This window comes from Bos grunniens, chromosome 19 (genome assembly GCF_055505025.1).
Source record: "Bos grunniens cultivar Pamir isolate PY7600 chromosome 19, Bosgru_T2T1.0, whole genome shotgun sequence".
Lineage (NCBI taxonomy): Eukaryota > Metazoa > Chordata > Mammalia > Artiodactyla > Bovidae > Bos > Bos grunniens.
The window spans coordinates 30077423-30094439 of record NC_141183.1 but is presented as its reverse complement, the minus strand read 5'-3'; the positions used below and the strand labels follow the sequence as shown (position 1 = coordinate 30094439).

Below are 17017 nucleotides of genomic sequence, written 5' to 3'. Positions count from 1 at the left end.
GAGTAAGTATTAATATACGGGAGAAAGCTTTTACTGATAATAGTGGTTTTGTTTATGCAGCTATGGTTATAAGTTATTAGAAGCACTCTTGGTGAGTTAGTTCTTATCATTTCTGTTTTTTCCCCATCCTGTACAGGTGATTTCCTAGAAGCATGATTGTTTGTTGCACTTGATCTCACAACCTGGTGAGGACATCCGTACTGATAATGTCAAGTTCAGGTTATCCTCCCAACCAAGGAGCATTCAGCACAGAACAAAGTCGGTATCCTCCCCACTCTGTTCAGTACACCTTTCCCAGCACCCGCCACCAGCAGGTAAGGAACAGACATCACGCAAATTGCACATGTATTCTATGTTTCTCTCTACTTTTCCTATGTAATACATTTGTTGATCAGAAACCAAACACAATTATATATGTGTGTGTGTGTGTGTATATATATTTAATGGCAGGAACCATTCTCAAAGGTTAAGGATTAATTATATTTATCTTCTTAGTGTGGCTTTATGCCAGATTCCAGGAGTTGGCCATGTCTCTGCTTCTGATGGTAGGAGTTGTTGATAGAGTGTCAATGACCTAGAGTTTCTAAGTTAAGACCTATGTTTATGTGCCAGGTTCTCGTTGAGCATTAAGCTGGATGGAAGACTTGGTGTCTTGAGTGAGAGCCAGGTCTTGAGCTTAGATTTTCTATGTGTGTGTTCATGTAGCTACTGGTATTATTTGTGACCTATTAAAGAACTTCTACCTTCTTGAGAGATTTGATAGTAGGAAGATGAGTTTGTGTGATTATTTTACCTTGTGAAAAAGATGAAATTACCAGCTTGGAGCAGGCCAGGGCCATGGGTGTAAGCTTTGAAAAAAAGAGATGGGAAGAGATGAAATGGTCATTAGTTTCACGTTTTTTGCAGATGCCCTTTTTGGTTGAGAAAGTCACTCTCTACTCTTCGCTGAGGTTCTTAACCGTGGTTAGGTGTTGACTTTGGGTTGTGTGTCCTTACTGCCTCAATGCTGTTCATCTGATTACTGATTTCCTAGCTTATTGTTGCTGCTGCTGTTTTTAAATCAACTTTGGGTTTAGTTTATATATAATAACATTTCATTGTATGTGTACGTTTTGACAGCTTCATACACCTATAAGACTACCACCAAAATGAAGAGAGAGAGCATTTCTGCCACCCCAGGAAGTTCCCTTTTTCCCTGTCCAGCTCAGGCCCCCTCCCCCACCTCCTACAGACCTCAGCTCCCAGGATACCCATCTGCTTCCCATCATGACAGATTCCCTTTGTCTTGAATTTCACATGAACGCTTTTGTCAGTGGCTTCTTTTCTGTCTCATATTTTTGAAATATATCTGTGTCTGGCACATCTTGGTAATTTCTTTTTATTGCTGGATATGGATATACCACAATTTGTGTATGTATCCAGTCACTTAATTTTCAGTGTACAGATCATGAACCTCTTTTGTCACATTTATTCCTAAATATTTAGTATTTTTGTTGGGTTGTAACTGGTACTGCTTTTTAAATTTCAGTTTTCAGTTCACTGCTGCTATGTATATTAATTTTGTATCCTGCAAAATTACTTGTTACTTCCTGCTTTTTTATGAATGCCCCAGGATTAACTGTGTAGATGATACTGTAACCTGAGAATAAAGACAGCTTTGCTTTTCTGTTTCCACACTAGGTGTCTGTTCTCCTTCTTACTTATTGCACTGGCTAGACGCACCGCCCCCCCACCCCACCCCCCGCCCGCCCCAAGCCCCCCGAGTCCCATGTTGAGTAGAAGGTGAGAGTGGACGTTCTTGCCTGGTTTCTGATCTTAAGAGGACAGCATTCAGCCTGTTAGGAGTGTTAGCTTGGGAAATGTTCCCTCCCCCTGTATTTTCTTTTTGTAAAAAAACTAAAACTAATTTTATCTGTTTATTTTGGGCTCTGCCGGGTCTTTGATGCTGCGTGGGCTTTCCTCTAGTTGTGGCAGGTGGGAGCTGCTTCCTAGTGGTGGTGCGCAGGCTTTTCATTGCAGTGTTCTTTGTTGTGGAGCAGGGGCTCTAGGGCATGAGGTCTCAGCAGTTGTGGTTCCCAGACTCTAGAGCACAGGCTCAATAGTTGTGGTGCATGGGTTTCAGTTGATCTGGGGCATGTGGGATCTTCCCAGACCAGGGATCGAACCCTTGTCTCCTACATATTGGCAGGTGGTTTCCTTGCCACTGAGCCACCAGGAAAACCCTATTCTCCACTTCTGAACTTTTCTCTTCTGGGGTATCTACTAAATGTCTTCTGTATTCAGTGAGGTTTCTTGTCACTGGCTGGAGGAAATTTGAATGAGTTCTGGCCATGTGTAGGGCTTCCCTGGTGGCTCAGTTGGTAAAGAATCCACCTGCAATCTAGGAGACCTTGGTTCAGTCCCTGGGTTGGGAAGATCCCCTGGAGAAGGGGACGGCTACGCACTTCAGTATTCTGGCCTGGAGAATTCCATGGACAGAGGAGCCTGGCAGGCTCCAGACCATGGGGTTGCAAAGAGTCGGACAGGACTGAGCGACTTTCACTCTTACTGGCCCTATGGGAGCTCTGGGAATTGCTTGTTTTATCATTCCAATAGTTCTTTCTTCGGAAGTTGTTCTTGGTCCAGCCTTTTAAAGACAGGACTGTGCTCTCCTTATGCATTACAGATTGGAATTCAGCCAAGCACTTAAGGGAACCCAAATTCATATTTCAGGAAATCATTCTCTAACTCCCTTGGTGATTTGGTTCCAGATTTGTTTTCCTCTGAACTTGGAATATGTATTTGTCTGTTTTGTTCTAGTCAGTGTTGCTGATGAGAAGTCTTTTTTCAATTATGATCCTTCTTACTTTGTAGGAAACCAAGTTTTTCTGTCTTATGACTGATAGTTTTCTCTCTATCATTGGTTTTCTAAAATTCTGATTTTAATTTTAAATTTAATTTTAATTTTAAAACATTCTGGTTTAATGTTTAAAGTATGCTCAACTTTTCTCTTAGGCCCTTTGAAACCTGAGGAGAGGACTGAGTCCTTTCTAACTTCTGAGAAATGCTGCTTTTTTATTTCTTAGAATATTGCCTCTCACCTGTGGATGGATATTGACTGTTAGAGCCTTTTACTGTAGCTGAGATTTCTAACTTTTCTTCTGTAATTCCTATATCTTTGTGCTCTACTGTGTTCTGAGAAAATTCCTCAGTGCTGTCTTTGCTTGTATTTGCCCTTTACATGTGTCGTTCAAAAAATAGGAAGATAAACATAAAAACACCCACCTAGAATGAGGGAAACTGTTACTCTTAACTAGCATGCTGATCTCTGGACCTCTGTTTCTTCACTTGTCACTATACATGGATTTAACTAGATGGCTTCTGTGACCCTTCCAGCTTATCCATTTTAAATTTAAGATAGGAATACTTTTTAGGATTTCATATTGCACACATGGGTTTGAGATCCTACTAAGTAAATAGTACAGATTAGGAGTTACTGTGATTCGTTATTAGAAGAATAAATCAAACACAGGTTGAACACGAAATTTCATTTTGAATTCTTTTGAGTGATACACAATTAATGTTGATTAATTGTGGTTAGGTTATGGGAAGAGAATTAGGTCAGTGAAGCATTGAAATCACCATTGCTGCTTCTTCCCATGCTTATTGGACCATAACTGCCTTTGTACATTTGCCCTTGGTTTGGCTGCATGATGCTTTTTGCTTGTTGGTTAATAATTAACGTGTGACTATTATCCTACCAGGAATTTGCGGTCCCTGATTACCGTTCTTCTCATCTTGAAGTCAGTCAGGCGTCACAGCTCTTGCAGCAGCAGCAGCAGCAGCAGCAGCTTCGCAGGAGGCCTTCCCTACTTTCAGAGTTTCACCCGGGTTCTGACAGGTAACAGGTTCTCTTTCGTGTTTTCACCCAGGACTGAACTTGGGGAGTATATGGAAACTCCACATGTGTGTCATTTATTTTATTACTTTCAATTCAGTGTTAAATTTAGTCTTAATAGTCTTATTGTGCTCGGTCATTTACAGTTGTATTTTGAGTGCTTTTATATTTGTTGACCTTTTGGAGTAGTTGTCAATAATAGTTTATAAATTCTTAAAACCTTGTTTCCAGAATTCAGAGTTAATGCTGTACAGAGGGCAGTCCAATAGACCTAGATTTGAATCCTGGTCAGCTCTTGGGGCCTTGGTCACATTATATAAGCTGGTGTTCTCTGTTCACCTTACATATTAGGAGCACCTGGGGAGATTGAAGAGCTTGATACCCAATCTTATCTCAGAATAATTAAATTAGTCTTGGGGATTAGGCCCAGGTCTTTCTTATTCACAGCCAGGGTTGCTAGTCAGTGATTTAGACTCCTCAGACCTTAGATTTCTACCTGTAAAAATGAGGATAACAAGGCATTGTCTGCAAAGGATAGTGGGTATTTTGTCAGCTGATGTTGGTCTCATCCATGTCAGATACTCATTCTCTCCAGTGTCCTTACTGTCTCTGCGGTCTTTTACTCAATTCCGCGCCTCCCCGCCCCATGTTTTTTTTCCCATTCTCACTCTTAATCTAAAGTATCTTGAAATATAATAACTGTCTTTAGTAAATCACCTTTCTTGAGTCCTCGTTTTAGAAGTTTTATAAAGAACCTAATTTCCTATTTTAAAAAGTATGTTTATTGTTTAGGTTTTAAGATGGTAAAAAGTTTGAAATTATTCAGCCATGTTTAAAATCACTGTAAAATGCATTTCTTGGCGAAAATTATGGAGAGAAATCAGATCACTCTCCTCTGCTGTCCAGCAAATATACGAAGATAGTTTTTTTTAAGAAAGGGCTAAAAATGCACCCTGCACATAAAGAAGGAAAGGATATAGCCACTGCCATAAACTTGGAAGAGTGTTATTCGAGGAAGGAATGAGAAGAATCTTGCACAACTTGGCCTCCTAATTCCTGCTTCTACTGTCAAAGAAGCAGTGTTGAAGAAAGAAAGGTTAGTACAGTCCTAGGATTTCTCATGATTCCCCCTGATTTGGGAAAATGCAAGTGGAAGTGGTGATGTGATCGGTTGACTTAGGAATCCTCATTATGCCATCCTGTGGTAAGGATAGTTATAGGTGCCACTTTGCAAAGTGCTGAGCCAGAGCCCTCAGAACTGGTTACATGGCTGACTGGTGGAGCCAAGGCTAAGGATCACAGCCCCAGTTGAGTTTTCCCCTGACTCGCCCCATTTCTCTTGTTTCCTTAGGCTGTAGAGAATTATATAGAAAGCCATATCCAGTCCTCCATCTGTAGATAAACGCATACCAGGCAAGGTGGAGATGAGCAAGGAAACCGCACCCCCACCCCCCACCCCCATTCTATACCACAGAGAGAATCTGTGTAAGGCTGCTCATAGTCTACCTGAGCAGGAGGGTAAAGGATGCCATGAACCAGGAAAGCATACTCCTGGAAAGGAAGACTCAAGCTGTGCACTGTTCCAAAAACAAAAACCATTGTGTGTAAGAAGACAAAAAACAAAGAACATGCCCCATGAATGCTGTGCACTTAAGAACTTAAAATTAATAATGAAGTATTTAAAAAAATAAGACAACCGTATCAGATAAAGCGAGACTGGACATTCCTTTGCCCCCAGGGCCACATTTTAAATTCTGTGTATAAAGTGAGAAGGAACAAGGGATAAGATAGATGTGGCTGAAAGTCAGACCTTTGTTCTGGAAGAAAGGTCTTGAGATGATCACAGTAAAGGCAGAAGAAAAGGACAGAGAGATCAAAGCAATTAGAAAGAGGTGGATAAATACGGAGGGCAAATTAAAATCATCCAACATGTTATAAGCACATGTGTTTCCTAGGTGGAGGACCTAGTAAGGGAAAGAAAATGATATTCATAATTAAAAAAAAAAAACAAAACACCTTTTTTCCCCTTTAACATGAGGGAAGAAATCTGTAGGTTAATAGGACATACCTTGCTCCAGGAAAAATTTACACAGGATGGTCAATACTGAGACAGATCCTGGTTGAATTATTATTAAAGTTTAAGGATAAGTAAAATAATCAGGAATCCAGCAAGCAGAACAAGTCCTCAATAAGAGAAAAGAATCTGACAGAGTAATAGCTACAGAGTTCTGAGGAGAAGAAATTGAGATCCAAAAATATTATATCAGACATGTTTAAAAGCAATAGGCAGACATTTTTAGACATGAAAACACTGAGTATTTAAAGCTTCTTGAAGAATTTCACAGAGATGGAATCCAGTTGAATAAGGAATGGAAGCCATGATCAAAGGATTACAGTAGCCATAAACCCATTCAAGTGGAGGTTCCATATGAGACATCTCCAGGAATCATGGAATCATGGTTCCTTAGCGGATGTTAGTACTAAATCTTGACAAAGTAAAATAATATAAGTGCCCCAAATCAGAGATACGATAAGTATTGGGAGAATGTTTAAAGATATGTGTTTGAAAAGTGTGCCTGGAGTGATTTGATGACTTCTAAAAAAGAAAACGGGTTAAAAAAAATGCTTCTCAGTGCTTTTCATAATTATTTTCCTTACCCTTTTCACTTTCACCCTGTAGAAAGAATTTTTAAGGAACTGATTTCTTGCAGTAAAGGAATATTTAACTGGAATGTAGTAATTCCTTCCATTTTTAAGCCTTATTTTATTTTTTCTCATATATGTATCTGTATAAAAATAAACCAAATATTCTGTATTTAAAAAACACTCTATGTGATTCTTCTGTTTTATTTTTACCTGTATGTCCATACATCTGTATGTAGAAATAAAGGATGTCTGGTAATGAAACTCACCCCTGATTACAGCTGTTGCTATGTGGTGGGATTTGGGGTGATTTGCTACTTAGTTCTGTTAATATATTCCTGGAATTTTTTTATTAGCAAATGTTTATTATTTTATAAACACAGCACTCACAAAAAGAGTTATTTCTGTGTGAATATCATTCATCATGTTTTCTAGATTTCACTGGAAAAATTAGCCCAGAAGGGAGTCGCAGTCCACTCCAGTATTCTTGCCTGGAGAATTCCATGGACAGAGAAACCTGGTGGGCTACAGTCTGTGGGGTTACAAAGAGTCGAACATGACTGAGCGACTAACACACAACATCTAAAGTATTTGGATGTTTAATTAAGTAGGTACAGAACAACTGAGGTAGTTTCAGATACTATAAAAGAGAATCAGAGAATCAGATTTCTCTGATACTGTAAAAGAGAATTTCAGAGAATCAGAAATTCACAGAGGTCAACTCATACATTTTAAAATTTAAGTGAAATTAATTTTGTTTTGGACAAGAGTCTCCCTCAGCTGGGAATAAACACAATAAATTATAATTCTGATTGATCTTCATGGGCCATTATTTTAAATAACTATGAACTTTGTATTACCCCTAAGTGAAGGTTTATTACAATAAAAAATCCATTTGATAAATTTGCTTTAAAGCTATTTAAAGATGGTACTAATAGATGATGAAAGTCAGTAAAATGTAGAAAATTTTAAATTTAAGAGTCTGCAGAGGTATTTTAGTGTGAAATCTGGTGGTTTTTTTTTTTTTTTGGTTGGTTTGGAAGTACTACATTTTATTTTTCTGTTCATCAGTTGATAGCTATTTGAGTTGTTTGCACTTTGTGACTGTTGTGAATAATATTACTGTGAACATCCAAGCACAGATTTTTCTGTGGCTGTCTATATACCCCTTTGGAGAAGGCAATGGCACCCCACTCCAGTACTCTTGACTGGAAAATCCCATGGACAGAGGAGCCTGGTAGTCCATGGGGTCGCTAGGAGTCGGACACGACTGAGCGACTTCGCTTTCACTTTTCACTTTCATGCATTGGAGAAGGAAATGGCAACCCACTCCAGTGTTCTTGGCTGGAGAATCCCAGGGACGGGGGAGCCTGGTGGGCTGCCGTCTATGGGGTCGCACAGAGTCGGACATGACTGAAGCGACTTAGCAGCAGCAGCAGCATATACCCCTTTATATTCCACGGGCATGCTTCAGTCGTGTCTGACTCTTTGTGACCCCATGGACTGTAGCCCACCAGCCTTCTCTGTCCATGGGATTCTCCAGGCAAGAATCCTGGGGTGCATAGGGGATTTTCCCCACCCAGGGATCAAACCCCTGTCTCCGTCATCTCCTGCGGTGGCAGGCAGGTTCTTTACCACTAGCACCACCTGGGAAGTTCCATATGCCCCTTTTCTTGGTCACATACTAGGAGTGGGACTGCTGGATTAGGTGCTGGCCCCTTTTGTTTGCCATTTGGGAAACTACCAGACTGTGTACAAAGTGGCCACGCCATCATACAGTATTAGTTTTTAAAAGGTAAGTACTTTGTTAAAGATGCGTGTTTCATGCTTAACTCCCAAAAAATTGTATTTGTTTTCACCAAGATTTTCATAGTTCATTTAAATTTTTTTCTGAAATTTTAAATGGTAAATTATGTATTTATTTATGCATGAGTAGTTTTGTTGTAAAAAGAATTGGCAAGCTGAAATGGGGAATAGTTTGATTTCTTGATGGAGTGAGAGCTTTCAATACTGTTTTTCTTATTGTCCTGTGCCCTGTCTCCCTGGAGTTCTCCAGCTGTGGGTACACCTCACCCACTGGCTTTGGTCAGTCTCCCAGGCAGAGTGGCTGGAGGTAAAATGTGATCCTTGGAAGTTAGCTTTTGTGGATTGTGTCCTGAACAGCGGTGCCCAGTTGGGGGGACGCAGCTAGGGGCCCCAGAGGGTTGCATTTGCTTATAGAAGTTCCACACAGAATCTCCAAGTAGGCCAGTAGCAGCCCTGGTTTTCAGTGCTGCATCCAGGAGCATGGCCTTTATCTGATTGCCCCTGGCTGCTCTGTAGAGGGTGGATTTGAGGTGCATAGACTGAAGCAGAGAGAATGTGTCAGAGAGCGAGCTGGGGAGAAGGAATGTGGACATCAGACAGGATACTGCAGCCTTATCAAATGCATGATTTTCAAATATCTCCTCCCATTCTGTAGTTTGTCTTTTCATTCTCATGATAGTGTTCTTTGATGTACTAAAATTTTTTATTTTGATGAAGTCCAATTGTCTACATTTTTCTTTTGTTGCCTTACCTTTGGTGTGATATCCAGGAATTCACTACTAAGTCCAAGGTCAGGAGATTTTCCCTATATTTTGTTTCTAGGAGTTTTTAAGTTTTAGATTTTTAATCCATTGTGAGTCCAACTTCATTGTTGTGCGTGTGGAAATTCCGTTCTCCAGCACTTTTTGTTGCAGAGATTGTCCTTGCCCTGTGGGAGGGTCTCGACAGCCTTGGTGAGGCTGACTGAGATGTGAGAGTTTATTTCTAGGTTCTTAGTTGTATTCTGTTGGTCTGTAGGTCTGCCCTTCTGGCTGTACCGTGCTCTTGATTATTGTATATTTGTAGTGAATTTTGAAATTGCAAAGTGTGAGTTCTCCAACTTTATATTTTTTCTACAGTTTTGGCTGTTTTCAATCCCTTGAGATTCCACATGAATTTTTTTTTTCTGAGCCAGCTGTCTTGTGGAATCTTAGTTCCCTGACCAGGGATCCAACCCGGGCCCATGACAGTGAAAACACTGAGTCAACGACTGGACCACTAGGGAATTCCCATCTCCATGAATTTTATGATTTTTTTTTTTTAATGTCTCAAAAAAACTGTTGGGATTTTGCTGGAGATTATGTTGAATGTGTACTTAGCTTTGTGTAGTATTGTTACCTTAACAATATTGTCTTTCAGTGCATGAAAATGGGATGTCTTACTATTTAAATTTTCCTTAATTTCTTTCAGCAGTGTTTTGTGATTTTTCAGTGTGTAAGTCTTGGGCCTCCGTGGTGTAATTCACTCCTGTTTTATTCTTTTGGATGCTATTATAAATGGAATTTTTTTTTGGGGGGGGGCGTGGAATTGTTTCTTAATTTCATTTCCAGATTATTCATTGTCAATGTATAGAAATACAGCTGATTTTTACATGTAGATTTTTTTTAATCTCATAATTTCACCCTATTCATTTATTAGCTCTAACATTTTTTGTGGTTTCTTGAGAGTTTTCCACATATGAGATCATATCATTTGTGAATAGAAATACTTGACTTCTTCCTTTTCAATTTGGATGCTTCTTTATTTTTCTTGCCTAATATTCTGATAAGAACTCCCAATATGATATTGAATACAAGTGGCTAAAACTGTCTTCCTTGTCTTATTCCTGAAACTTTCTATTGCAGTATTTTTTGTGATATTGTGAATTTTAAGGAGACAATGGGATCTTATGTCTTGAATGAGATTTCAGATTTTTGAAGTATAATGAAATTATCAACCTCAGGGTTTGTTTTATCACCTATACTAAAAACAAAACCCCATGATTAACTTCAAAATGGAAAGTTGTTTTGTGAGATGTTCATTTAAACCTTGGCCACAAGTAAAATATCGCGTCTGGAAATACTTTGTAAATACTCTGTACAGTATATCGTGTAAGGAAATTGAAACCAGATTCCTGACGTTCAAGATACTTAGGTACTTGGGGAAATTAGACAGAAAGCATGTTTTGGGGTTAGAATTACATGTTCAAAGCAGTATTGTATTCCCACTCAAGACACTTGTTTTCAAGTCTTGATAATACCTCACAACTCAAGGCATTAATCTTTCCATGTGGCAGTTGCTGAAAGATTTTTTTTTTCCCTTCTTGCTTTTATTATTGATTGAAAAGGGTGGCTCTTCTAGTCTAGATTATATTACTTCAGTTGTTATGGCATGGGTTTAAAAATAATTATTTTATGGAATTCTTTAGCACCTTTTAAATTTTCTGCAAGTTGAATCTTCTATTGCATCTTTTGCTACTTTACCACCTCTACTCCTACCTCCCCTTTTCTAGTAGAAAAGAAGAAACTTTTCTGTTAGAATCAGAACTTTAATAAGACTGAATAGTGAGGTATGTGTTCTCCTGGGGTGGGGGTGGTTTCATTTTGAAAGTAAGTGTAACTGCTCATTCATTTCAAAGTTCAACCAGGGGTATTAGCAGGAAGTTGTACATTACTTAAACATTTTTGAGTGATTCTTTTCTCTGTGTGTGTTAGGCCTCAAGAAAGGAGAACTGGATATGAGCAGTTTCACCCAGGCCCTTCCCCAGGGGATCATGATTCACTGGACTCCAAGAGACCGCGTTTGGAGCAGCTTTCTGATTCCCATTTCCAGCGGGTCAGCGCTGCGGTCTTACCTTTAGTGCACACATTGCCAGAAGGGTTGAGGTCTTCTGCAGATGCTAAGAAGGTAAATATTTGTTCTCTTACCCTGTGGAGTTGTCGGTCTGAAATGTGTATTTAGCCATATTCAGGCACAGTGCCTAAAAGAAAAACCAGTTATTCCATTCACCAAAGGTTAGTGCTGTGGGAAAGTAAAAATTTTGTTTAAACAAAACTAAAAAGCCACAAACTTAATACTCCAGACTTTAAAGTCAGTACTTTTAACTCTTTGGTAAATGAGAAACAATCTGAGGACTGCTGTAAAGAAAAATTGCTATTGAATGACTCTCAAGCATTTTGTACCAGCTTGCTGGGCTGTAAAATGTAGTCAGAGCTACTCAAGACTGTCACAGTTCTTTTAAATTGAATTTTAAATAATCCCCTTAAATTCAGTTGCAGTTTATTAACTTACTACATGGGAGAAGACATGTTTTAGGTAAGGTTTAAGTATGCTTATAATTTTTGTAAAGAAAAATTTTTATTCTCTTAGCAATAACTACTTTTAATATGAGCTATAATCTCATGACGGGCTTCCAGACAGTAGCTCAGTGGTAAAGAATCCTTCTAATTCAGGAGATGCCAGTTCGATCTCTGGGTTGGGAAAAGATCCCCTGGAAAAGGAAATGGCAACCCACTCCAGGATTCTTGCCTGGGAAATGCTATGGGCAGAGGATCCTGGTGGGCTATAGTTCATGGGGTTGCAAAAGAGTTGGACATGACTGAGTGGCTAAACAACAGCAATCAGTTCAGTTCAGTCACTCAGTCGTGTCCGACTCTTTGTGACCCCATGAACTGCAGCACGCCAGGCCTCCCTGTCCCACACCAACTCCCGGAGTCCACCCAGACCCATGTCTATTGAGTCGGTGATGCCATCCAACCATCTTATCCTCTGTTGTCCCCTTCTCCTCCTGCCCTCAATCTTTCCCAGCATCAGGCTCTTTTCAAATGAGTCAGCTCTTCGCATCTGGTGGCCAAAGTATTGGAGTTTCAGCTTCAACATCAGTCCTTCCAGTGATCTCAGGATATTTCAAACAATATGTGTTGTGGGTTTATGAGCATGTTCTATTAAGATCATTCCTCTTTTCCTTTTTTGTTTATTGTTACTTGCCTTTCTTTGGTGACGTGCATGTTTCTGTATTATACTTTTCATTTTATTGTATTTAACTATCTTGCTTGTCATTAGATCTTCAGATCAGGAATTACCTGGCACTTAGTAGGTACAGAATAAATATTTGTTTTAGAAAGAATAACCTAATTCATTAAAATGCTTTTTTAACAGAAAGTATTAACCCTTTTACTATCATATATTAATATCTCTTTATCTTTGCTTTTTTGTTCTTAAATCTCTTTCCAAAAATGTTTGTTTACCTTTAGGGCTAGTGGCCCTTTCCACCCTGATATCAGATAACTGAATACCCACACATTTTCTTTGAGTTTTTATGGAGCGAATAGTGATTTAAATAAAAAAAAAAAACAATAAATATGTTTGCACTTTATTCTCAAATAGATCAACTGGGGAAAAAAGGTAGGTATATGTATATGTATACAGAGAGATCAAGCAAATACAGCAAAATGTTACAATTAGTGAAGCTAGATGAAGGGTAATTGAATCCATTATACTAGTCTCTCAACTCTTATGTAAATTTGAAATTTTAAAAATAGTAAGTTGGGTGGGTAAAGCTCTTTGTGATGAGCTAGAAATGAACTAAGCTTCTAGGAATATTGGGACCCACTTCACCATGTCTGTATTATAGTCATGTGGGTTTATAAGGAATGTTTGCAGCATTTAACAAAGAAGGAAAGAAAGAAGTGAATAAAGGTCTTCTTGCAAGGCTGAATAAATGAACACAAATGTAATTTATAGCTATAGATTTTTTTTTGGCAGAGAGCTTAAAACTTCATCCATTTGTTTCAGACAAGAGTATAGCTAATTTCCATTTTATAGTAGAGAGACAGATGTTAAGAAAAACTAAGTGACCTAGGTAGTGTTTCCTGAGTTGAAATGAAAACTAATGACCTGTGATTCCTAGTCCTGTTTCTTTCCCGCCTAAGGTGTAAGTCATGACTTTCCTTTTATTTTAGAAGTTGGGATTTTGAAAGGGTTAGCATTTGTTGTTTTTTTTCTTCACTTATAGAAGAATGAAATTGGATAAGCTTGAAGGAAAAAGTTTGTCTCACCAGTTTGTCGTTAATAATTGTGCATATTTTATTGTGCTTATTTTGTGCTTTGTGTATGACTTTATTTTTGCTTAAATACGTTCTGCGTTCATTTTGTGTCCTCAAGTTTACAGTTGTATTTTCAGTCATACTCCATATATGGATATAAAATAACTTACTTGTCACATATGTAGGTTACCTGCTTGTTCATTAGAATAATGACATATTTTTCTTAGCTTGATTTTGTTCGTTTCTTTTTTGTGTGCAGCTTGTGGTATCTTAGTTCCCCAACCAAGAAATCAAACCTGTACCCTCAGCAGAGAAAGTGTGGAGGCCTAGCCACTGGGCCACCAGGGGATTCCCTAGGTTCATTTTTTTGGTTTACATTCTTATTTACTTCCTTAAGGTAAATTCCTGTTAGTGTATTTCAAAGTATTCCTGGGTGTATCCAGTTTGCCCTGAAAAGGTGGAAAACCAGTTCTTGCTGCTGACAGCATGATGTAAGGGCACCCAGTAGCTGTGTGTCTGTACTGAAACCCCATATTTACTGTCTTTAAAAAGATCATTGTTAGTATGATAAATTTTTAACTTGCATTTATTTGCTTGTTATTAAAATTTAACATTTTTTATTTGTTTTTCCTTTTTTCCTGTTTTATGAATTGCTTTTCGTATGTTGCCTAGTTTTCTGTTGATGCGTTTTTTATTTTATGTTGAGTTGTTAGAGTTCACGTTGTGCAAATTATTTTTCCCGTTTGCCTTGTAAATTTATTCCTATTTTGTTAAAGAGAAAATTGTTCTTTATTTTGATTCATCAATCTTTTTTTAATGTCTTTTGCTGTTGACTTTCCTGTACTCAGTATAATATGAATACCTTTTGTTTGAGGCTACTTGTGATTTGTTAATAAATCTCATATAAATATTATTTGGCTTTCGTTGTGATATGTGGGATAGAAATTTAACTTCCCCCCCTCAAATAGCTAACAGAATGTCCCAGAACAAAATTAGAAACTCCTTGATGGCAAGCCTGTTTTGTTTACCTTTCTGCCTAGTGCCTGTCAGATGATAGGCACTGTAAACAGGAATTTGTTTTTTGTTAAATATTTAACTAGAGATGAAGTCAGTGGGAAATATTGATCTGTAATAGTAGTTGTTAGGGCATAGGTCAGACAGATCACCTGAGGAGGATTTTCAAAATCTTCTGAGTCGAAATGTAATCTGTTTTGGTATTACATGTGTTTGCAACACAAATGATCTCATATGCATATGTAAGAGAATGATGTTAATGTAACATGGAAATCCATGGTGAATGATTGTTGGACATGAATGTTTTAGAGCTCTCAAGATCAAGATTTCATAATTAGGAATTAGCCTTCTAGATAGATGAAGACCTTAAAAGATTTGAAAAGTCTGCATCTATCAGTGGTTTTCATTTAGTGCAGGTAGTAGCTAGCTTAGTGAATTCAAGAACTGCTCTGCTTGTCAGTGTTAAACTAATTAATGAAGATTGGAATGTTGAAAAGAAACTGTGAGACCTTTTTTCCTGTCCTTTTATGTTTTTAAAGGTTAATCTGCCTGCCAGTTCAGGAGACATGAGTTTGATCCCTGGGTCAGGAACATCTCTTGGAGAAGGAAATGGCAACCTACTCCAGTATTCTTGCCTGGAGAATCCCATGGACAGAGGAGCCTGGTGGGCTACAGTCCATGGGGTCACAAAGCGTCAGCTATGACTTAGTGACTAAACAACAGCAAAGTCTTTATACTGCAAATCTGATTTTTATTAACATTATGATGAAGTGTGCTATTTTGAACTGGAAGCAAATGACCTGAAGGATTAACAGAGGAGGCATAAACTACAGGGTTTACAGCTATCAAAGGATTGACTGTAGTCTGAATGCAAATGGTATTGGAGCTTTGACAGTATTATTTTATTAGAATTGCTCTTTTGTTAATGCTCTGCTTGCAAAGTTTACAGGTTTTAATAACTATAATTCCATTTTCCCCAGAAGCCTTAATTTAGCTATATTATGTTACAGAATATCAGATTTTTCAGGAATATACATGTTATGTTTTAGTTAATCTCTGTTCCATGGTGTTTTGGAACAACTATCTGGATATATTTAAGTGCATTCTTGGTTAGAGCTATTGATTTCTCACAGTTACTTAGTTGTTGTTTAATACATTGAGGGCCCTCTGGTCTTATGAACTGTGCTTATTCTAGACTTCTTACAGCCTAAAGAGAACCATTGTCTTAATCTGAAATTCATATGCTTTGCAGTATTGCTCACATCTTCACCTTGTACTGGGGATGAGTAGGCTGTGTGAGTGTGCATGTGTGTATTGGCAGGGTGGTAGGTTTTGGGTGGAGGCCTTCAGTCTACTGTAGTCCCTGCTCAGTATGGAGCTGGAGTGAGGAGGTGCATTTGGCTGGAGAGATGTTACGTGTTCTGTGAGACGGGCAGGCTTAGTTGCTCTTTATTGAGGGTGATCAAAGCAACAAAAGTTCTAGGTCATTCCCCAGACTTCTGTACATCAGTATTAGCCCTTGGAAAGCCTGAAACCTTTTGATAGGAATGGCCATTTGTAGCTGTTAAGTTGGGTGGGCACACAGAGTGCGTGTGTTCAGACGTTTTGGAGTGACATTACAACAAAATGGCTGAGGAATTGGCATCTTCCTTTGTTGTGATTGCATCATTATTTCTGCAGAAATTCTCTGTATGTCTCACTCAGTATTGTAGTAAAGGCTGGTTGGCCACTTAAACACCTCAATCCGTATAGCTTTTAGGATCTTCAGTGATTTGTCTGAACTGTGAACATTGGTGGTGTGTGAGTGTGTGTGTGTGAGAGAGAGGGAGGGTGGCTGGGAAGAAGGGAGAAAATTGCTGCCATAGGCTACTGTGTAGAAAGGGAGCACACATGGCTTTGCTAGGTTTTAAAATGCACTTTTTTTCAGTTAAGAGAATCTTTTTTTAATGAACCCATTGTGCTTTTTTAAAAATATTTTTATTTGTTTTATGTATTTGTTTGCCTGCACTGGGTCTTAGTGGCAGCACGTGAGATCTTCTAGTTGTGGCATGTGGGATCTAGTTCCCCGACCAGAGATTGAACCCGGGCCCCCTGCATTGAGAGCCAGAGTCGTAGCCACTGGACCACCAGGGAAGTCCCCGTTAAGAGACTCTTGATACTGACATTGATCTTTAGTGAGAAACCATTTGTTCTTGATTTTCTTCTTTAAAGGACCCAGCATTTGGAGTCAAACATGAAGCTCCTTCCTCTCCAATCTCTGGGCAACCATGTGGGGATGATCAAAATGCTTCACCTTCAAAACTTTCAAAGGAAGAGTTAATACAGAGTATGGATCGTGTAGATCGAGAAATTGCGAAAGTAGAGCAGCAGATCCTTAAACTGAAAAAAAAACAAGTAAGTGTTTGATTTTACTGCTTAGTACGTTCTCGGAATGTTTGTCTCCTTAAAGAAGAGTGTTGAACTTTCCATATTTTTAACTTTAGTTGATGTGCCATTTTAAATTCCACTAGCAGTGTCTGAGGGAGGGTTTCCCTCTCTCTCCTTCAGTGTTTTAAATAGCTATCCTAGTGCATGTGAAGTGGTATCTCATTGTGGTTTTAATTTTAATTTCCTT

The 17017-nt window shown here is 38.6% G+C and overlaps 1 protein-coding gene across 26 annotated transcripts in view; it reads left to right on the top strand.

The window, feature by feature from the left end:
• NCOR1 (nuclear receptor corepressor 1) overlaps window positions 1-17017 on the top strand; it is a 114433-nt gene that overhangs the window by 15812 nt on the left and 81604 nt on the right. For all 26 annotated transcript variants that reach the window (XM_086358650.1, XM_086358659.1, XM_086358645.1 and 23 more), the window contains exons 2-5: window positions 137-314; window positions 3744-3880; window positions 11059-11251; window positions 16615-16797. In XM_086358650.1, the coding sequence (XP_086214776.1) occupies window positions 207-314; window positions 3744-3880; window positions 11059-11251; window positions 16615-16797 (621 nt within the window). In that variant the 5' untranslated portion in view covers window positions 137-206. The remainder of the gene's footprint in view (window positions 1-136; window positions 315-3743; window positions 3881-11058; window positions 11252-16614; window positions 16798-17017) is intronic.